General features: G+C 32.9%; 2 protein-coding genes across 3 annotated transcripts in view; both read left to right on the top strand.

The window, feature by feature from the left end:
* LOC123527264 (uncharacterized) overlaps positions 1-24,245 on the top strand; it is a 312,126-nt gene that overhangs the window by 253,334 nt on the left and 34,547 nt on the right. Inside the window, exon 1 of one of the 2 annotated variants that reach the window (XM_045306612.2) lies at positions 14,042-14,191. The exons of the other annotated variant lie outside the window; for it this stretch is intronic. Coding sequence (XP_045162547.1) covers positions 14,145-14,191 — 47 coding nt within the window. The 5' untranslated portion in view covers positions 14,042-14,144. Of the gene's footprint in view, positions 1-14,041; positions 14,192-24,245 lie in introns of those variants that run through there. 2 annotated transcript variants of the gene reach the window in all.
* Positions 13,496-24,245, top strand: part of LOC123527265 (neuropeptide FF receptor 1-like) — a 55,800-nt gene continuing 45,050 nt past the window's right edge. The window contains exon 1 of the mRNA XM_053523263.1: positions 13,496-13,982. The gene's annotated coding sequence lies outside the window, so the exon portion shown is untranslated. The remainder of the gene's footprint in view (positions 13,983-24,245) is intronic.

Raw genomic sequence — 24,245 nt, 5'->3', positions numbered from 1 at the left:
TCAGATCTAGATGCGAATGTTCTGAAGAACTATAGACCTGTCTCTAATTTACCGTCCGTGTCTAAAATACTTGAAAAGGTAGTCGATGCTCGCTTGGAAAGCCAGTTGTCTTTGAACAGTCTCCACGAAGAACACCAGCCTGCATACAGAAAATTTCACTCCACTGAGACTGCATTACTGAAGGTTCAAAATGACATTCTGAACTACCTTGACCAAAATGATGTAACAATGTTAGTGATGCTTGACCTATCAGCTGCTTTCGATACCATCGACCACAAGACACTATTGTACCGCCTCCACAACCACTTTGGTATCGCAGGGAAACAACTCGAATGGATAACTTCATATCTGAGCGACCGCTACCAAACTGTGACCATAGATAGTGAATTGTCAAAACCGGTGCAAACGAAATACAGTGTTCCACAGGGGTCATTTCTCGGGCCAGATTTTTTCACAATGTACACTAAACCAGTTGGTACAATATGCAAGAAGCATAGACTAAATCACCATTTTTTACGCCGACGATGGACAGCTTTATTTATCTTTCAAACCAACAAATCCGGTCTCTCAGAAATATGCTTTACGCTTGTGTTGAAAACTCTCTCGTCGAGATTGTATCGTGGATGAACAGCAACATGTTGCAAACCAATGCCGATAAAACTGAAGTCATTGTATTTACCTCTCAAAGAAACGAAAAACATATTGAATCGGTTTCTGTGACAATTGGAGAAAGAGAACATTAAACCATCTAAATGTTTAAGGAATCTTGGTGCTTTTCTAGACTCCAAAATGAGCATGGAAAAACATATTAACTCAGTTTGTAGATCAGGATACGGACAGCTACGACAATTAGGCGTCAGGAAATATCTTAATACAGATGCCACAAAATCTCTAATAAATTCACTCGTCTCTTCACGCCTTGATTATTGCAATGCGCACTTCTATGGTGTTCCGAAGTCCTTGCTGAACAGACTTCAACATCTTCAGAACACTGCAGCTCGAATCATAATGAGAGTATCGCTTTATGATCACATTACACCGGTCTTAAAAGAATTGCATTGGATACCTGTTACTCACAGAGTGTATTTTAAGATTCTAGTTCACACATACAAAGCATTGCATGACCAATCACCGATCTATGTTAAAGACTTGCTAGAACTCTATCAGCCAGGAAGAAATTTGAGATCCAAGAACAACTCAAAACAACTAGTTGTTCCAAAAAGCAAAAATATGAGGTACAGTGATCGTAGTTTTTCATCAGCTGCACCGAAGTTATGATATATTTTTCCGGCTACCATTAGAGACGCTAAAAGTTTGGATGCTTTCAAAAATCATTAAAAACACACTTTTTCTTCAAGGTCTATTGAAACTAGCTTTGCACTGGAAAACAAGCTGTTGTATGACTGTGCAATTGAAATTATTTACTGTTGCTTATTGTTCTTTAAAATATCTAGTTTAATTAATATGTAGACCTTTTAATGTTGAACTATTTTTATGCCCCCGAATAAAGGCATATAGTTTTTGAACCGTCTGTCGGTCTGTCTGCAATTTTCGTTTCCGGTCCATATCATTGTCATCGATGGATGAATTTTCAAATAACTTGGCATGAATGTGTACCACAGTAAGACGACGTGTCGCGCGCAAGACCTAGGTCCGTAGCTCAAAGGCCAAGGTCACACTTAGACGTTAAAGGTCATTTTTCATGATGTGCATTCGTGTCCGGTCCATATCTTTTGTCATCGATGGATGGATTTTCAAATAACTTGGCCTAAATGTGTACCACAGTAAGACGACGTGTCGCGTGCAAGACCCATGTCCGTAGCTCAAAGGTCAAGGTCACACTTAGATGTTAAAGGTCATTTTTCATGATAGTGCATTCGTGTCCGGTACATATCTTTGTCATCCATGGATGGAGTTTTAAATAACTTGGCATGAATGTGTACCACAGTAAGACGACCTGTCGCACGCAAGACCCAGGTCCGTAGCTCAAAGGTCAAGGTCACACTTAGACGTTAAATGTCATATTTCATGATAGTGCATTGATGGGCGTGTCCGGTCCATATCTTTGTCATTCATGCATGGATTTTAAAATTATTGGGCATGAATGTGTACCACAGTAAGACGACGTGTCGCGCGCAAGACCCAGGTCTGTAGGTCAAAGGTCCTAAACTCTAACATCGGCCATAACTATTCATTCAAAGTGCCATCTTGTTTAAATATATTTTTGTGTTGTATTGTGTGACCATATCATTCTGTGATATGTAGTTTGTACAGCGCCTTTGAACGTTTATTTTATAGATAAAAAGAGCGCTATAAAAATCTGGTAAATAATAATAATAACAATAATAATAATAATAATTTTAAGAATTCGATCCATAGACTGTAACAGCTTGCACCCCATTTGGAAAGCGTTGAGATGTATTTATAATCCAGTATTCTATTTGTACATAGAGTCATCATACAAAAATGCAGCTGTATTTGCACGTGACTCCCTGGTATGCACTTTAGTATGACGCCACACTGTCATGACGTCTTACGTGTACGACGTTACTGATAAATCAAACTTTTGCAAGCAGTGGTCAATACAAATTTATTGCTCCGCACACGTCATCAATAGTTTAGTCAATACAATGTGACCACGTTTTATTTGCGCTGCTGGAATACATATATTTCATATATATCATCATGTAGGCTCTCTATGTTACAAGAATATGGGGTAAGATGTAGCTTCTAAAATATTTCATCTTAGAAGAATATACACTGTCAGGCTATTTATATTATAGATAGTGTTAGAGTTGCTGTTGTTACATCTTCAAAATTAGAACCACTTTACTCAAACCATACACATTAAATAATGAGTTTTTTTTCTTAAACTGGTTACATAGTCAGTAACCAAACAATCAATACCTTTTAACGTTTTTCGACGTAATTAATCGAAAAAATATGTAAAATTTAATTTTAAATAGATTGTATAACGAAAATATGTTACAAATACTAGTAATCAGTTCGCTTACAGTTCAACCGTACCATTTGCTGCTCAACTGACATTGTAGACGACTTTTCCTGCAGTTTATACTTAATTTGCTGCGTCTTTCAGGTGTTTTTATTATTCAGTATTTTTGACGACATACTACATTTGACAGACGGTATTTTTTTTTATCGTAACCCTCATAACTTCCTTAATGTAAATACATGTAGGGGAAGTCGAGTAGGCTTATTTACAGCTCTTCAGCAACAGTCTCGTAGTGTTCCATGCAATAAAAAGAATTATGTCAGTGTACTAGGCGTTTATTAGCGCAGAACCGTGAAATTGTAGGTTTTTTAAATGTAAAGTCCAGTGCGGCCGTCATAGATTTTGTAAAAAGGGTCAAACTATGAAATTCTTGCAGGCATTTATGTCTTTTCACAAAAACATCTCGACCTTAAACTCTCTTATGCTTCATGGGGTCTAACAAATATCATTTTTTTCATCCAGAGTAAAGTTACTATATAATTTCATAATCTTCACTTTAGGCTTGTTGATATTTTAAATATGATCGAATAAGCGATAAGGAATACGATATATTCCTGACTAAGAGCTTTTCTCAATACCACATGCGACTGTTTAAATTGACTTCGCTCTGCAGCGAAAACATTTTCTAGAAGCAACTATTACCACGGCCGCGACACTTTCAACTGCCACTGACATCGCAGTTTGAACCTGTATACCATGCAGAGTTGGCCGTAGTGCGACCCAGGGCTATTTCATTCAAGTTCTAATAGTATTCTTCTGTCGACTATTTCCATTGCTAATTTAGCATTAATATCTAATAACATCCCGCTATAACTTTTTCTAGAAAGTGACTCATTGTCAAATCGTACTATGTTGCATTGATGGACATATCTAAGGTACATTTTCGAGATGTCTTTGCTTACATCTTATTGTTTGTCTTCAGAAAATTCAACTTTCGAGTCGTAATGTAGTAAAAAAAATGCATATTTGTTTTTCCATAGGGTATCAGAGCGTAAGGAATTTGGTCACACTGAATAATGTTTCCTATACTGAAAGGTTATCATTGTTACATGGATTTTGATTATTTGATAGTCCAAAACGATTTTAAATCTATTATCCCGTAGTATGAATAACAATAATTTACTTTCTTTCTAATATTAGCGAACACGTTTATCATATAAGAAGACGCATTTAGCTCGACTAATAAAACATTGGTGTACACTACAATTCAAGTCTAGTAGCTGTTTTTTTTTATTTAGCAGCAAAACAGCATTTTACGTGAAGACAAAATGACGGTTAAGACTATAACACGCAATTTGAAACAAATATATATAAATCAGATAGGCTATTTAGATTGTGTTGATATTTTACGGAAGATATTAAAAAGTAATAATGATTGTATGATAAGTATTGTATGGGTTTGCCTGTCAAAAGTCAACACCGTTGCTCAAGGATTGGGCTTTTATTATACATGAATCGGAAAAAATATGTTTCATGTTGTTCCTTCAAGTTTGACTTTCCTTTGTGGTTGCAAGTTTCATCATGTTTGACTCAGTTCACGTTCTCAGTTTTCCAAGGCATGCATAGTTCTACCTATTTAAATTTAGCCCAGAAAACATTTAGGTTGAAATATAGACCGGTCTTTAGAATAAGCTATGGACCGGCAAGTTACATATGAAGTCATGTAATAAATATAAGATTAAATGCCGACAAATGTTAGCAAAATACACTCAACGATAATAATTCACCAATATCTTTTATATTATACCATTACTTTATGAGATTTTCTCACAGGTTTAGACAAATATGTCTAAGATGGCATGAGATGCTATGATATTATTTCATTCATTTTGCTTCCTTTGCCAATTTTCAATAAGTTTATTCTCTATTCATGTGCATGATTATAAGACATTGTTCTTGACAATAAGTATACGAATGATAATACTCTGTGTGAAGCCTCTTCCTTTGACCTTTTTGTAACATTAGTTGCGGGCTTAAGTATACTCAATAACATATTATTTGAAGGATTATTGTTGGATCTTGTCTAAATTGGCGCTACTTACTAAGTAGAGAGATTATGCGAAGAAAATTAGCAGCACTTATAATATGATTTTGCCAATTATATTGGTATTATCCGGAAGTTCTTTGTACTGGCTATGATACTAAAATTTTCTTATCTCGGTCGGTTGGTTTATACAATTGGGGCTCTGTCTGAATCACTGTTATTAGGTAAAGAAACAGCGTATACATGCATACATTTACTTTTATCAATGATACATATTGATATCTTCTACTTCTCATTCTGCTAGATCAATTAATTTTAGAATACTTGTCCAAACGTTAAAAGGGCTTTGTTTTCATTATACCTTAACCTAGACTGAGCAATACCTGCTACCCCTGAATGAAAAGATGGCGGGCAATTACAGCTAAACATTTTACTACATAATACATCATATTAAGAGAAACAGGTTCAAAACAACACAAAGGTTGTATAATATCACGTTACCTCACATTTTAAGGAATGATGTGTGTGTAAGATTTAACAAAAAAGTAATGTACATTCAGAATATCTTATGTTTGTAAGACATTAAGTGAGTTGAATGACAACCGTGTCATAAAAGTAATTTTGTTAATGACGTCCTTTTTTAATATCATATAGATACAGACCTTTATAAAACCTGACAGTACACAATTTTAAAATCATACGACTGTACGTGGGACACGCAACATTTAAAACAAACGCTTAATTTCAAACGTTCTAGGGATTTTTGTGCATTCTAGAAAGGACATGTACAGTTTTTAGTAAAATAGGGCAGTATTGATATCACTTTGACATATTAGTCACAATAGTGCTACAATATTAAATAAAATAATTTTCAGAACAAAACGTTCTGCTTCATCGCGGTTACACGTTGATGACACCTGCTATAATTAGCGGCATGCATTCGCCATGCAATAGTGTTTCCCAATTTCGTCTTCTCATTTTCATTGAAAATGTATTAGATCATAGCACGGTCATGTTTTGATATCCATTTGTAACTATACACGACGAATCGTTTATACGCCGCGAAATTATTTATTCCTCACACGAGTAACCTCGTTGTACTGTTCAGATAATTATATTAAAACATGGTATAATACTTCTTAAATCGTCGTGGTTGCCACGTTGCAGCATGTTTATGTTCAATTTGCTATAAACCATTTGTGAAAATGTCAATATAATTAAACACAAAAGCAAACAAATATCAAATAACCCGAAACATTTATTGAGAAAAACGTGTTATTGTGCAACCATTCAGTCACAATGTAAACATCTCAACCTGCTTGGCAGTTCGATTTTCTAATTATTTGTTAATATGATATTGACCGCTTAAATAACGTATTTGTTCTCGTAATAAATGAACGTTAATTGGACATTTGTAACTTCTTTATTCTGTTATAATAACCTCTGTTTGACGCCTGTTTCCTAAGTCGTTCTTTCATTGAATGATGTTTACATTTCACCATAAAACTACTTGTATACAGATCAAAACAGAGAAGCCACCATTATATTTGCATAATTTGCGGCTAAATAGTTTAAATTTTATTTGAGCCGTGCCATGAGAAAACCAACATAGTGGGTTTGCGACCAGCATGGATCCAGACCAGCCTGCGCATCCGCGCAGTCTGGTCAGGATTCATGCTGTTCGCTAACAGTTTCTCCATTTCCAATAGGCTTTAAAAGCGAACAGCATGGAGCCTGACCAGACTGCGCGGATGCGCAGGCTGGTCTGGATCCATGCTGGTCGCAAACCCACTATGTTGGTTTTCTCATGGCACGGCTCATTTATTCCCAGTAATGTAATAAACGTACAAGATTGAAAACAATCATGGTTTGAACAAGACAAGCAGGGAAGGGTGTGAATGAAAGACCCTTAGTCTTTTAGAATTCTTGTCCTGCGCGAACAAAATAGTTTATGCAAACGTATAGATTTATTTAAGGAAAAAATCATACTAGTATAGCAGGAACATATTTTCATATGATTATCAATATAATGCGAGTTAGAAATCTTTAATCATTAAAGAATTCTAGTCTATCAGTTAATTACCTTATAAACCATTGTTTTGAAAGTTAAGTATTCACCAGTTTATTCAACTTTTCCTTACATCTATTTCACACTCACACAAAAATACCGCTGAGAGTTCTGTCGTATAGTTGTATGGTTAGAAAAACAACAACTTCAAGACATATATTTTCACGTACCGCAGCCTCGGAACAAACAATCAAATAATAAATATCATTAGCCTGACCTGCTTCAAATTTCACATGCAACTTACATGTAGTTCTGTTAACTACATCCTAAAATGCAAACTTGACCAGGTAAGCCCTTATTAAACTGATCAAACGTGCTTCAAAGTTCTTAAACGTTAGCACATCAAATGCCACCTTAGCTAGTTTATGTACATTTTTTTGTAAGTTTATACTAAAATGGCTTGCAACTATATAATTCACTTTTTTAAATGAAATTATCTTATCTTTTTGCAATTATATAGTACATAAAATGCCACCTTAGCTATTCTATATAAGTTTATAGGCCTTCTAAAATGAATTGCAACTATATTATTCACTTTTTTAAATGAAATTGTCTTATCTTATTGCAATTATATAGTATATAAAATGCCGCCTTAGCTATTTTATATAAGTTTATAGGCCTACTAAAATGAATTGCAACTATATAATTCACTTTTTTAAATGAAATTATCTTATCTTATTGCAATTATATTGTACATAAAATGCCTTAGCTATTCTATATAAGTTTATAGGCCTTCTAAAATGAATTGCAACTATATTATTCACTTTTTCAAATGAAATTGTCTTATCTTATTGCAATTATATAGTATATAAAATGCCGCCTTAGCTATTTTATATAAGTTTATAGGCCTACTAAAATGAATTGCAACTATATAAATCACTTTTTTAAATGAAATTATCTTATCTTATTGCAATTATATTGTACATAAAATGCCGCCTTAGCTATTCTATATAATTTTATAGGCCTTCTAAAATGAATTGCAACTATATTATTCTCTTTTTTAAATGAAATTGTCTTATCTTATTGCAATTATATAGTATATAAAATGCCGCCTTAGCTATTTTATATAAGTTTATAGGCCTACTAAAATGAATTGCAACTATATCATTCACTTTTTTAAATGAAATTATCTTATCTTATTGCAATTATATAGTACATAAAATGCCGCCTTAGCTATTCTATATAAGTTTATAGGCCTACTAAAATGAATTGCAACTATATCATTCACTTTTTTAAATGAAATTATCTTACCTTATTGCAATTATATAGTATATAAAATGCCGCCTTAGCTATTCTATATAAGTTTATAGGACTACTAAAATGAATTGCAACTATATAATTCACTTTCTTAAATGAAATTATCTTATCTTATTGCAACTATATAGTTCACTTGTTTCATTGAAATCATTCTATTCTTTCCCTATATGCTTTCAAGATGTCGCTTTAACTGAAGGAAATGTAAAACAACATGTACTTACAAGCAAAGACAGACAGGTTTTGTTCTACGTCGTTTATAACAACGTCAGACTCGATGTTTGCCTTTTATCTTCGCTGTGCTTTAGACGGCATGTCTTTATGTCAATAAGTCATTAAATAAACAATTGTGCAACACGTTTTATTAATAACTGTAGGAGATGTTACTGTTTTTTAATTTAAGATAACGATTAATGTCTACCGTCAGATTGTCAATGCATTACATGTATCTTGATTGCAGTTTGGATTACATAGAAGTGCTTTCTTTACTTTTGAAATGTTTGCTTGGTTAAAAAAAAATAAGGTAAGAAAATACATTTTTAACGAGTCTTTATACTGAAAATATAGAGCGCCACATTATATGTCATATAGTTATTTGTTGTTTTAATTATTTGACTTGCCTAGTAGTAGCTTTTTCATTAAATAAATGTATTTCTTGAACAAAAAGTAAATTACAAAATATTATGTATGAATTTAGGTACAGTATACATGTAGGTTTTACATGCAATGCGGTTCTTATTAAAAAGAAAATGTGATATTACATATTCAGGTTTTATAAGTATTCAAATTTTGAACTGTGTTGTCATTTCAATATTGTGAGGATTGGACCTGGAATTTTATTTCAGAGGTAAATGACGCTGACTTTGTATCGCTGCCCAAAACATTGCAAGGTAGGTCGGATTCTTTATGACATAAAGATATCCGAATGAACTGAATGCAGTCTATTGTTCTATTTATGAACATGTTCCCTACAGACATAATACACTGATGATGACGAAAGTAGTCATTATTCATATTTTAAGCAACACATTGACCATAATATTATTTATCAGTGTGGTTTATCAGCCATCAAACAAACAAAAATGCGTTAGTTTTTAGACTTATTTATAGTCTCCACCGGTAATTCATATGGGCGATTCCTCTAGAATACCGTTTATAATTTAAGTCAGAGGGTAGCGCAAGATACAGAAGATGTCCCATTTCCGGAAGTTTTCCCGGGTCTTTGGCGTGCCAGTTATAAAAACACCCCAACACGGTACTCTTATTGTCGGGCGATAATCAAACTAATGACCCATGATTTCGTAGCCAGAGTGTGTTGCCACTTGGCAACTTCTTCCGCTCTTCACAAACAGCAGTATTTTATGTTAAGCTTTTATAGGGAATCGATCCTACTGACGGAAATCGGGATCGATCCCTCTACGGTAACATGCGATATACCAGATGAGATATCTACTATCCAGTTAAAAAATGTGTACTTCCGGCACGTGCACAGAGCGTCTGACTTCGGATTTTTTGGAAGAATACGCTTTTTCCTTGTGCCTTATAAGCGTCCACATATCTTGTCCGAATCGCAAGGTCTTGCACATCAGTACAAAATATGGGCAGTTGGGTCGATTCCCGATAGAGGCAGTGCCTTATTTCATATTATAATTGTAAAGCTATATACATACACACGAACATACACGCACACGCGCAATCAAACGCGCGCTCGCACACACACGCACTTGTGCGCGCAGAAATAGTTTTTAACAGTGATACTAGTCTTTTGATGTATTTTTAATTATTGAAAATTCTTCAAGATCCATAAATATCAGATGAAAATAGCAACACGCTCAATAAAACGCTGAACATTAAATTGTTGTGTGTAATGGCGTCATATTGTCATAACTTAAGTGTTCATCTGAGACTGTCAATGTGATGGAATTTCTGTTTCCTTTGATTGTCTTTTAATTTCAGAATTATTGAGAAGTTAATTTCCCTCTTGGGATATTTATATGTTATTCTAATACGAGAAAACATGCACATTTTCATTAAAGCACCGCAATATTGACGCAAAGTCGACATATTTTGGGCCGTTACGATATTACGAGTACATGCCATGCTATCTTGGCGGTGCTTAAAAATTGTCACCAGTTTGAAATTTCTGCCTTTTTTGTATTATGCAATTAATGTTTTCTGTTATTCTATACGACGTGTAAGGAGTGTATTTGATAAGATATTACATTAATAACAAAGGTCAGCGACGGTGAAATGGGATATTGTCAACATGAGAAAAGACATTAACAAAATAACATTCCAATTTAAGCCAGTCATACCCAATCATGTGTTTTGTTTTTGCGATACCAAAAGTTCGTTTTTAATATAACTATCAAAGTACAAAGCAAAGGAAGATCAATATTTTCTTAGAAAAATTATAGGAGTTTTAAGTGGGACTCATTCAATTTTATAAGCGTCTACTCATTCGCTAGGTCAACTTATTGGAACGCCTGGGGGTGTTATTCAAAAAGCGTTTTCTCATTCGCTTGCCGGATCAATATCATCGGAACGCTACATATGCGGGGCTTTATGGAATTGAAAAATATCCAGCCAGATGATATTCGACACCGTGATATTGTTCGAAGTGGGGTATTCAAAATAAACTCCCGTTGGTCTACGGAATAGTACACTGAGTGTTTACTTGAGATATGATAAATGTTTTTGTTTCGTAATTGCTTGTTAACATGGTCGCCCCTATTCTAAAATCCTTCGAAACGACAAAGCTTTCGACACCTTCAAAATTACACGGAGGTACTCTGAAATTATGTAATTATTATATGAAACTTTGGGTATATAGACTTTTCGCAAACCGACCGGAGAGAAAAATCATTTAAACGCAGAGTCCTGAAAGAAATGAAGCAATTAGTAATCGACGTATACCTGTATGTTTTCAAAAAGGCATTAATAATTTCCTCCACTTATAAAGCGCTGTATATTTTACATAATTGATAATGAAATCCAGATCCGCGAAACTATGAGCCTGTATTCCGAACTATAACTATATTTGTCATGGTGAAAGAAAACAGAGGTCCATCCAGTTGTTATGAAAAAGCGATTTCCGGTTATGGCCGAAGGATCGCACTGACATCGCCGATTGTCATTACGGGACAACTAGTTTAAGTGAATTGGCAAAAATATATACAGGGTTCGAACAAAGTGCAAAGAGAACGTGCTGACTAATTTAACACAAGAAACTTCCGTTTCATAAAATGTGGATGCAACAGGGAAACAGTCATGAAATCCGCTATTACGTTTCTGAATATTATTGTAATGTATGCGATAAAACAGATACATTCGTAAGAAGAGACGTTATATTATACAATTCAAGGTGAGTTTGTACAGTTAACCTGGCTTGATGCTGACCGTTAAGTGTAATTAAATCTTGATTTTCGGAACAGATAAACGGCGAGTAGCATAGATATACCTGTGGATAAGGCATATCGCTACATCCGTGTTTTATGTTGCTATCGCTTTGTCAGGTCATTCCGACAAATTTGCCCCGGCTATAGGCTAGAGGCAGCATGCAGAGTATCAGCGTTTTATTTACAATATAGAATCTGAAAAGTGCCGGCTGAAGATAATGTTTACAAAATAATTAAGATCAAAACAAGACTGTTGATCATTTTCATCACGTTAAAGGTACTTGTCATGAGATGTTATGATATAGTACTGGAATTTATTTTAAGAAACAAACACTTATTACTAGACAATACAGAATGTATTTATTTTTTCATTTCAAAAAATGAGATTGCGAAAGCATACCCTTTACATAGCGTAATAGCTTTAAAATACAGCTAATATTTTCGGGTGTTACAGTAACATATGTGTATCATGAACACCTACCGGAATAGTAATAAATTAATGAATAGGGTCAAAATATGTATATTAGTGTGTAAGCTGCTAGTAATAATATTTTTAGATAGAACATGTCGACTTTTAACAAGCCTGCAGAAACTTTCGTACTTTATAAAAGTAAAATGATTATTTTAGCCATTGACGCTAGAAAACATCTGTTTGAAGATTGTAAGATATCCATGCTAGAATAGAGGCAGTTAAAAAATGAGTTTTCCTTGCATCTGAGGTTGGTTAAATTAGGATATTGTATAAAATGGAAAATAATAAACTATTTATAGGGACTGAAGGAGGCAAAATGATGTCTGAAGATCCTTGAATTGAAGCCAGATCAAATCGAGCTTTGATTAGAAATCCGAAAATATCTGAATATTCGAAAATGTTTTTTTCAGTATTATTATCGCTGATGTTGTTGCTTATTTTTAGCGTAGGCGGGGTGTTTGGGAAGAATTTAGGATACCGTGGATTAAAGTGAGGTAGACTTTTTTTTAGAAGCAGATGCAATGTGGGCTATTTACCAAAATATTCGAGACATAATATTGATCTAGGCTTCTTTGTTCAGCAAGCCCATACCACCTTTTTATTGTTTTTTCTTAATCCACTTACCGATGCAACCAAACGGTTTTAGATAATACAAATTTTCTCATAGTGTCAAATCTGCATAGCGCGAGTCCTCTTTTTTTGATTTCACAACCTTTTACATTAGATCAGAATTTCTTAGGAAATACCTTTTCGAAATTTTCAACACGTGAACCTATTTATCAGTGGCACAACCTTTAATACCAATGTGTTCTGTAAACATAAAATGAATTAAGGCAAATAGCATTAAACAGCAGTTACTAAAATTAACCATCGTTTAGATAATGCATGCCCTGTCTATCACCACTTTGGACAGGTTTAAGACATTAATAGTATAACTCATCTGTCTATGGCCGATTAAGAAAGGTAAAAGACATTAATAGTTTTCGAGCTCAAATACAAACGGTACCCTGCCAGTTTAATATATCTCTCACTAAACGGTAAAGATAATGCCACACACGAATTTTACAAAAAAAGAAAGAAAAACAAAGCAAATAAAATAACACAAATTATATATTTTTCTCTCTGAATTAATCATTTTCCTACAGATATGTAAATTGCGTAGGTATTCAAACTGACAGTCAATTGATCATTATTTTATCTTTGCAATCAGTTTACACAAAAATGCATCATTTATACACGATCAAGGTGTTCAAAGATACACAAGTGTGTGGTAACATTTGCTAACCGTTCTGTTGATTGCGCTATTATATAGACATTTGATGTAATATACTCTCTGTACATCAACTCACACAATCTCCCGTTATCGCTTAATCGCAGCGACCGGTATTTCCATAATAACATCATCAAGAAAAATCATTCCGATTATCAGGGATCTGTCCGTGTATGAATACGGACGACAACGGCCGCGATATTTTTATGAAGTTATTTCACATTCGCTGTAATTACATCAGTCCGCTAATTGCAATCGAACGTCATGGATTTTACTGAGCGACTCTATAGAAAGGGTATCACTGCCGCGTTATAAAGAGCCATATTGGAATTTTGTAACATTCATGAGTTTGGGAGCTATACATCACGGCGTACGTAATAGATTCACATTCGGGTGAAGTAAAATGATAGTGCTTATGATTTATGGGTCAATTATGACAACATAAACGACGTAATAATGATTGCATAGCAAGGTTATCATTTAGTTACGGAACCGAAAATTACGGAGAATAAGTGGCTTCAAGGTAAGCGATATCGTATTACCCATTAAATTCTGTATTGAAATTTTGGTACAAAATTTTTGGAATATATTTCAGCTTCAGGCACTTCTTTCAGTGAATGTGATGCGCCCCATATGTCAATAATACATAGGTTTTATCGGAGTTTTATTTTTGTCGTTTGGAAACATGGAACGTTCCCATGAGCTCTCTGAGGAGGAATTTATCTTAATAAGGTAATGTATATGTATATTTGTTTATTATTTAGATGTTCTCAGAATACTACGAGGTGATCATAACAAATAAGGACATGTTTTAATAAACACCAATAATATAATCATAAAACACCATTTGAGCGTCAGTGTCCTCTGTTAGTTCAACGAAAAATGTGAATAACAAAAATAAATATCTTAATAGAACGGAGTTCATATAAATATAGTATAAAAATATTTTAAATATTTCAGTTTTTTTATTCAAAATGATGGATCACAGTTAATACATTGCGGTTAGAAAATTGAATTTTAATCAAAACATCTATTTGAAATAGTTAACTGTACATCTGTGTTGTAATCATACACTGATACAGTATAAAATGTTTTTAAAATGTATACAAATAAATATATATTAGCTAAAGATATATATTTATAATCGTCCATAAGTGAATAAAAGCTACGTTCTTATAAAAAAAAAATGGTCTTTAAAAATGTCTAGTTTGTTTTCTTTCGCACATACATAATTTTCTTGACTTACTTAATAATCTTAATTCTTCAAATGTTCTTTAGCAATATGCTAAATTGTAAATATTTCAGTTTTTCACGTGACATTTTCATCAACATTTTTCAGATTTCGTGTATCATCAATATCATTTTAGTGAAAGTAGTTACATTTTTGTATTATTTGCCGACAACGTATAACATCAACATCGCTATATTATGCACACATAGAAGTACCAACAATTGTAAAACATTAATCATGGATAAAACATGTTAGATCAAACATTCACGTTTTAAATTTTACGTCAAAAAAATACAATTAATTTTAGTAAATAACTATCAGACATATTGTCACTTACCATAATTCACAACTGCCTGTAATTGATAAATCATACAAATATATTATATATTATGCCCACAGTTTATAATTATTTAAATATATTAAAACAATAACTACATATTATCAATCAATACAATAATACGAACACAGTCATGTCTAACTTACACAAATAATAAAAAAATGTACACACATGTTTCGAAACTAGTTTTGAATTTATCTGACACATATTAAACATAATTTCTTCCCTATGATGTTTTCTTACAAATTTTTACCCATAAACGTATTGATACTTGATTATTGTTTATTCTGACTGATGAAATGAAAACCAATAACTTCTCCTTTAGAACATGCAAAGAAGCATGAAAGTAAATGCCTGCGATCTTAGTGGCAGAATTTTACTCCCTATAGTAATAAAAGATTAAGCGGAAAAAAAGCACAAAACCATATCGGTAATTGCGTTGGGAATCGCTATGAACGTAAGAGCTTATTACTGAATCATATCAAGGTAACCGTTGTGTGTATGGATAGCAAATACATGCTATATCGGTTAATGATGATACAACCGCTATATTTATTACATTGTTGAGACAATGTGAGAAAAATAAACCTATTTCATTCGAACTTTGACTAATAATAATAATGATAAGTATGTTGTGTAATTTTGTATTTTTATTTCATTCTCAAATGTGTTCCAACTATACAATCAAATATCGTTGCGCAAAGACGTGCGGTCAGTTAGGTTGTCTATCATACTTATATCATACTTCTATCACAAGCAGTAAAATATGTCGTGGCGCAGCTGTGCATGATTATCCACTAGATACACTATAAAAAACATTAAACATACATAAAATGGCAAAATCAACATGAGATTCAAAGGAGACAGACTGGTTAAAGTAATATAATATTACATGACTGTATAAAAATCGATTTTAAACCATCATGTCTTCATTTTCATTCTTAATAATACCTATTAGATTAACTGTGTGATGATAGTGTAGTTAGTAGACATGATAATTATGTTATTTCAATCCCGATTCTAACAAAAATATGTCTCAAATTATATTACACATTATCATAGACAGTGATAAATGATTTATATCAGAGAATATCGTGGACATTGGTGCTTGAGTAGGTCACTCCTAAGAGAATGCCAAAGTTATTTTCCATTATAACGTTTCAAAGTGATATCGAATTCTCAAAGAATTTAGTGTCTAGAGTTCACTCTATTTTGTTTCATTAACGTTTAGGCCTCACTGCCTTTACCAACTCGGATGATATTCTACATACAATATTTCATTGAAGATAGAGAATAATTTAGTTTGCCATTAGTTTTAATACGTAAGAGTATTTCGCAAGTCACTTCTTTTCTAATGGATATTAGCTACAACAACAATATGGGTATTATAAATCATAACGTTACTTCTGCTTTCATCACATTTAACTAAGTGATTAACGCTGTTGAGTGTTTATAAATTTTTACTCACTCAGTAGTGATATGTTTTGAATTCTTCATCTGTTATTTCAGTACTTTCTAGATTCCAACACTGACTGACGTAAGTTTCGAGACATTCCACTTGAAAATGCGATGGTGTATTATCTTTATAATGTTTTATCCGCTATTTCGAATACACACCATTTCGTATAATAGATTAAAATGACTCTAGAAATAGGACTTATTACCTCTAAGTATATGATTAAACTTTGTATAGATATCGCTTGAAGTTTCCTGCTGTTAAGAAGAGAACAAAAAATGTATTTACAGAAATAAAGCAGGCATTAGAATTATGCAAGTCAAAACATATATAGTTTGATAACATCCCTATACATGATTCTTAAAAGTATGTGACATACGATTTTAGACGTACTGTTCTATAACCAGTCATCACGAGGCATAGTCGTCATGCCTGGGATTCGAACCGGCGATATACCGTATTCTATCTATTAAGCTAAACGAGAGGACAATCGCGCTGTTTGCTTTTGTATTTTGTTTGCGCATGAATACATTCATCTACGTATGTTAGTAAAACAACCGTTGTTAGTAAAACAAGAACAAGGTTGGAATATCTCGGCCCATGCAAACTGAACCGGTTGCAAATACATCTAATCTTCTGATATTATGTAATGGCCGATCAATTTTAGTTACCGCAAGAATCACGTCTAAATTTCTTCATACTGGTTTTTATTGTGTCGCGCAAATTATTTATGAATTCAAATGTAATAGCTAAAGTAGGGGCGCTTTAACTTGACATTTTCCAGAGGAGTTTGGCAAATAATGTAAAATGCTTTTTTTACGAGATTGTTGATCAAATAATTAAAACAAATGCCTTGAAGCCTATATAGGATCCCACTTTATGTTTCGGGGAACAAAAGGCTACTTGCTGTTACTTTAACAAAGGATCCAAATGGATAACCATTATCTCAGATGGAAAATAAAAGCAAGATTAAAATTGATTTACAGCATTAATACCATTGTGCGTTCTTGTGTGTGAAGCTTAGATATCAAGTGTATTGTCAATTGTTCACCTGATAATTGAAGGAAATTGAATTAATCGGATATTCATTAAAATATATTCAATATTTATGACGTAATTAGAAGTGCATCGGGATGGTGTATGCTTGCAATGCAAGCAATTAAAATTATGACTTTTTGTTTGTAATGATTCGTCAATTATGAAAGTATAATACCAGAATAGCCGAGTAGATACATTTACGGACTTTTGGTGTACTTCACGCATGCTATAATTTGTTTAATTGCACTCAAAATGGCATTCATATGAATAGGGAAATGAGAACATTCATTATTTAATGTATATGTATTTTTCTGGTATTTTTTCCGATTCCAATTATATCGCGAGTAGGATTTTCTATAAGGATTTAATATATTTAGTCTCAAATTATACGGAACATTTCCATTTACGTATGTCTCGTATTGTAAAGAGTCCTTACAATAATGTGATATTGATATTTCACGAATATAGTGTCTTTTTATTTAGTATTCCAAGCCTTTTTTAACGGAGATTGACGGATCACAAATTAAGTTTACATTTATGGCCTCACGTTATTCTTAGAAAATAACATCACCATATTGCAAAGATGTTGTCTTCCTGGGATAAAGTCTCCCGACTCATACATCAATTTAATTCGACACCGTGCTCTTCCAAAGCCGATCCTATATGGACAAAGTGTCTTCGTAATGACTTCGACAACTAACAACATAGTTCAACGTACTAATTAGGTTTCGGTTAACGGATGGCTTCTTTAATTTACAAGAAACTACTATTTTACCAGGCAATTTCCGACACAATCCATTACTTACAATGAATGATATCTATGCTTTATAAACATAACCAAAGCTCCTCTTTTTAAAACACCGTGTTTATGTTTTTGTAGTGAAATTTCTCAGAAAAGTTATACTTGTATTTCAATACAAATGATATGAAACGAAAAGGTAATTATTCATATCATATATTGTGCCAGGTAACTATTCCTGATAAAAACTTTCAGTTGGGAAAGTGCTCTATCACAGCAGTTTGATTAGATTAATTGTATCCTAATATATTAGGAAAGCTTAGAATTAAAATTTTCGAAAAAGAAATTACAGACATTTTACAAATTTGAAACAATGTCATTCTCTTTTATGCCCTATGTTTAGTTTTCCAAAACTATACCGTTTCGCGCCATGCATGTTGACAAATATTATATACAATTTCTGTTCTGTCTTGGCCTTAATATGCCCACGATTAATAATTGATCCGAGTTTCAGGCCTCATGGTAAGTATTCAGTTATAACATTTACTTTAGCTTCCAACATAAAAGATATATTTTGATATCCTGTTCATTTTATTTGTTTGTCAGCGCTCCGTTCATGCTTATTTTGTACTCTAGTTGAATTGTTATTCATACATTCTGGCATTTTATCTGACAGATTACGATTTACATTGAAGGGACTAACCCACACATTTTAGGCGACAAACATTGCTCTAAAAATCCATAGAAAAGAAATTCTGAAAGTAACTATTGGTACAAACCTAATGGCAACATTTTTGCAATATATTCTTATAAATAACCAAGATATGGTGCAGAAGGTAACGCTTTTGAATAACATTATTTCTGCATTTTTCACAATATCTAGCTGTTATTTTCACCCACATACATTATCATTTTTCAGTGTTATATATACATTCTATGCCAAACTTGGTGGAAATGAACATGTTGAAAATTTTCACTCAAGCTATAGGCCAGTAGCTTTAATAAGCAGTCCGCCCGCTTAGCTAAGTAGGTAGAGCGTTGGTCTACGGATCGCGGGGTCGTGAGTTCGATCCTCGTTTATCAAATAGTCCCATATGTTCTCTGTGACTTTTTGATAAACGACATTGTGTCTGAAATCATTAGTCCTCCACCTCTGATTCATGTGGGAAAGTTGGCAATTACTTGGGGAGAACAGGTTTGTACTTGTACAGAATCCAGGAACACTGGTTAGGTTAAGTACCCGCCGTTACATGACTTAAATGCTGCTGAGAAACGGCGTTAAACCCAAAACAAACAAACAATCAAGCTTTAATAAACAAATATTTCAAATTTGATCCGAACAGTATAAAAGTAGTAAAGTTGTTTGTCAAATCATACCCTAAGCCCTCTTTACACAAGGGAAACAATCTGTTTATATAGTGAAATTGTTTAGTGAACACCGTTTGTTGATCCTTATCCTGTCCATGTTAAACCAGTGCAATGGAAAAGTAATCTATCTATGTTAAATGCTAGCGGAGTTGTCTCCAGTTTTTCCAAATATTTTATCCGGGATCATTTTTTTTCAGCTCAAATAACTCTTTTTCAGGAAATGATAGCTGAAATATTTTTTCAGTCTACATACTTTGATGCAGTTAGCTATACATATAAAAAAGATAGTTCCTTCTTGAACTTTGTATTTTTAGTTACAGTGCCTAATGTCATGTTTCTAGTTGTTTTCATGATGATTAGATAAAAAAAAACTTGGCAACATGATGGTCATTACCATTGAGAGTTTTTATTGTTTCGTTGGAAAGAAAGGATTAAAGTAAATCTACATTTTTGAAAATAGTGTCAGAGGAAGTGAATTTTCTCGTATTAAAACCTACACTTGATAACAACCGCGAAGCAAAACTGGAGAAATAAGTCTGCCGAAAGTCAGTAGTGAAGCTCGGAAATAAATATAAAATTCCAGTGTGGAAAGATATCGGCGGTTTACTTCACGCTCGATTTCATAATCGTCTTTAATACATTTTCATGAAACTTTTGATAATTGATATCTAATTAAACAAGCGATGATAGCACTATTTCATAACATATACGCTGTACATTTTTAAAAAGACCAGCCTTCTTATTTCAGAATCAGTTACGTCATTCATATTGAAATATAATTTAATTGAACTAAAGATGATGAGGGCGGTGGCTGAAAGCTTTCAGATGAAGTGATATTTGATGGTAATGAATTGTGTTATGTTAGTGAACGATGACTGAAGTGAAAGTGGTGAAAACAATCATTGTTTTTCTTTGTAGCGGAAAAGTGTATGTTTTAGATTATTATTTGAAAATACGTAATGATACTCTCTAATTTAATTAAAGTTTCCTTCTTGTTGAATCTATGAACGTAATTGAATGTGTACAATATAAATGTAGGGATTTGTTATTAGTTCAGATTTATAATTTCTTCCAGTCTCTGTACAAAATATTTCTTCCAGCTAGAGATAATTTTCTCGGAATAGAAACAAAATAGTCTGTTTGTTTTACACATGATATTGTTGATACCAGTTTCTGCTCAAAGGATGTTCTGTAACGAAAACAGTTTTGATCTCGTTTTCATCAGATTATTTTTTGTTTTATATACCACCGCTAAAACCATTAACCTTTAGCCTGCTAAATTTCTAAAATGAACTGGTCCATCATTCAATTTGGGCAATACCATTTATTATTCAAACGGGTTTTCACTGAAAATTTACTGATTGAATAGCAGATCAAGATCATGTGCAGGCTGATCTTATCTGCACTTGTCGCAAAGGCAGAATCACTTACCGCCAGCAGGCTTAAGGTTAAGAACGATTCTTTCTCCACTTGTTTACTTAGATGAGACTGTAATACATTAGCCTGATAAAACTATATACACAAAATGGCAAACATATTCAAATAAAGTATGCAAATATAACCTTTCCAGACAAGTTAATGTTTTTCAAGCGATATGAATATATGTTTTTTCTCAAGTTTGTCTAAACATCTTTGAATACGGAATAAAGGAAAATACTTTGTAAAGTTGAATTGGAAAGGTTTGAGTCAGGTTCAGATTGATATTATTGAATTATTTACATTTACAGAGACCGTGATAGTTGCTTTGTGCCTGTGGTATTGCGTGGTAATAGATATTTTGTGGGCTCACAGTTTCGTATGGAGAATTTTGTTGTAGTCATGCTTTAGTAAATTATACATGTTCCGTAAGGTTGTGTGTAATCCTATTAGACTAAATTATATCTTGAAGTAGTCACTTGTAACCGCGCATAAAAATGTTCCATTCAAGACATCATCTTACGTTTCATTACTCCAACTTAAGGGTTTGATTCGTAAATTAATGTTTTCGCGACAGGAGCAATATGTCCTTAGCTTTGGTAAATGACTTAAAAAAGCTTAAAAATGTATTCAAGTAGTACACTTTTACCCCCTGGAACTACATGTACTGTTTAAGGGAAAAAACGGAATGAGCAATAAAGCTTACGTACAATGTATAGAACAACGGTACTACTGTTGTATTTTGTATAAACTTTTCGTCAGTCATATCAATGATATCTTTTCATCTCCATAGGATTTGTAAATCAGACATATTATAAAATATTTCAATTACAAAGATCTTATATTCATTACATTAATTGTAATAATCAGCAATATGATAACTAACATTTCAGAAAAAAATGTAATTCTATGAGCATTCCATAAGTCGCCTAATTTTCTGTCTCATTTTATTGTACTTGTGAAAGGAGGGGAGAATATCGCCTAACTTAATAACACAAATTATATTCTTGGTGCAATCAATCTTTTATTTTTTCATGTCACAAATTCTTGAAGCACTCTCAGCAGGAAATAATAATGACGGTGCAATAGCAAATTGATTATGTTCTGTCACGCGTTTGTATAATTGTTATGAATTATTGCGACTTGTATCGTTTGAAACAGGAGTAGTTTTGCAACCCAAACTGTTTGCAACTTTCCAAAATATATGATGGGTGTTCAATGACAGTAACTAGCAAAGAAACGTCGAAATTAATTAAGTGAATAAACTGTAGAGTTTAAAACACATCTTGAACGAACGTCATGCTCATTGACTTGAACAGCATCTGTATTTGATAAATGAATGTGAACGTTGAAGAAGTTGAAGAAGTAATAAATACATCGGGAAAGTAACGATATTTCGTCTTGTAGGATTCTGTGCTGTTACTACGCGATCTTTCAGATAAAAAAAGATTTAACCTGGTATTCTAGAATTTAAGAGACTATTTATAGAAGTAATGACGTGCATTCATGAATATTTATTTCAAAGTGTAGAAGCAGTTTTTGCTCCGGTACAGATGAAATTTCATTTTTAAACTGTAGATATTCAATTTATTCTACTACAGGTCTTTAATGTCCATATCTACAATGGTTGGGAAAGTTTCTGTTCTGTAATTGCTATGTTATGAAAATAAAACAAAAGTAACGGAGAGTAACTATAAACAATGCTTATAGCAGGAAAGAACTTCAGAACTTCAAACATTAATGTGCAATTGGATATCAGATATGTTAATACAATTCTTTCGGCTGAAAATAAGTACTTGACTATGCTGATCTAAAAAAAATGTTTTAATCAGTTTTTCAAATATTCTCTTGCCTCTTTAACTAATATGATTTACATTAACAAAACATTAAATGTTAATGTTTTAAAAAATGTGTATGCATGATTTTATTTCTGTATTTTCTTTTGCAGTCACGATTTGCATTTTTGTTTCCAATCATTACCACTCCACTTAGGCGTGCCTATCTGATAAATGATGTTGAAATATTACATTTTAATTTTCCTCTCGCATGTGAGAAATTAAAAGCTATTTAGTTATTTTTAAGTAATAGAAGAAGCATCTGTCTTAAGATTTTTTCCAATACTTTCGGTTCCTTTTGATGTTTATATTTTTTAGAAAACGTTTTCCATGTTATTGCTAGATACGAAAAGTGATTACGTAAACTAAATAAATACGTTACTTAATGAACCTGTATTATAATTAAGCTCATAGCTAGAAGCATGTGGTACAATATTCAATTCTTTAAGTAATTGCATGTCTTCGCAGACAAAAAAAAATTGTTTTTCTTACTCTTGTTTTGTTAAAATATTTTAAAAGTGACATCATAAAATTTCTCATTTAAGACTGTTAATAATCACGTTACGTGCTGAAGAGAAGATAATCAATTTATTAATTTAATCAGATCTATAGAAAATGTTTGCCAGCCTAGAGTGTCAGGGGACCAGTGGTTAGCACGTTGGACTCAAGTATTAACGATACTAGTTCGACTCATGGTTGTGACTGATATCACCGCTTGGTGATCCATTGTTTCTGTCATTACTAGGCTTGCTAAGACACCGGAAACACTCAAGGCGGATTCTTTGGTCGACTGCCCATGCTGCAACAGATACTTTTACCTTTTAAACCACTATTTCTATTTTACCTCTGTAATGTTTAAACTAATTTGAATATGAGCATTTGTTCTCCATTGGTATATTTGATATATTAGAATTAAACATGCCCGAAAGAAATGAAACTTTGATTACTGGAGTTACAAGTGTGTTTTATTCAAACTAAAAACATAGCAACAGCAAAACTTTACATAATGTCTTCTACAATGTATGATCGTTATATTTCTCAAGTTTGATATTTTTCCTCTTAATTCGTATGTTAATCGGCAGCAATTACCTATATGATTCCTGAAATGGATTCAATGTATATCTTTGCCAAACCTTTTGAAAGCATTGCAGTAGTCATCATATTAATATAAGCTGTAAGAAAGAATATTTGATATATAGACCATTATCAAGTCTTTCTGCTAAACTATGTGTTATGTAAGAAGTTTGTGATACAGCATTACACTAAAGTAAAATTTAAGTTTTAAAATGCAGTGCATAATTGTCGCAGTTACTGAAACGTTTGAATATCGTGGACGAAATATTTGCTTGCGTGTTATATTGCCCTG

The sequence above is a fragment of the Mercenaria mercenaria genome, chromosome 14 (assembly GCF_021730395.1).
Source record: "Mercenaria mercenaria strain notata chromosome 14, MADL_Memer_1, whole genome shotgun sequence".
Taxonomy (NCBI): domain Eukaryota; kingdom Metazoa; phylum Mollusca; class Bivalvia; order Venerida; family Veneridae; genus Mercenaria; species Mercenaria mercenaria.
This window is presented reverse-complemented; position numbering and strand designations above follow the sequence as displayed.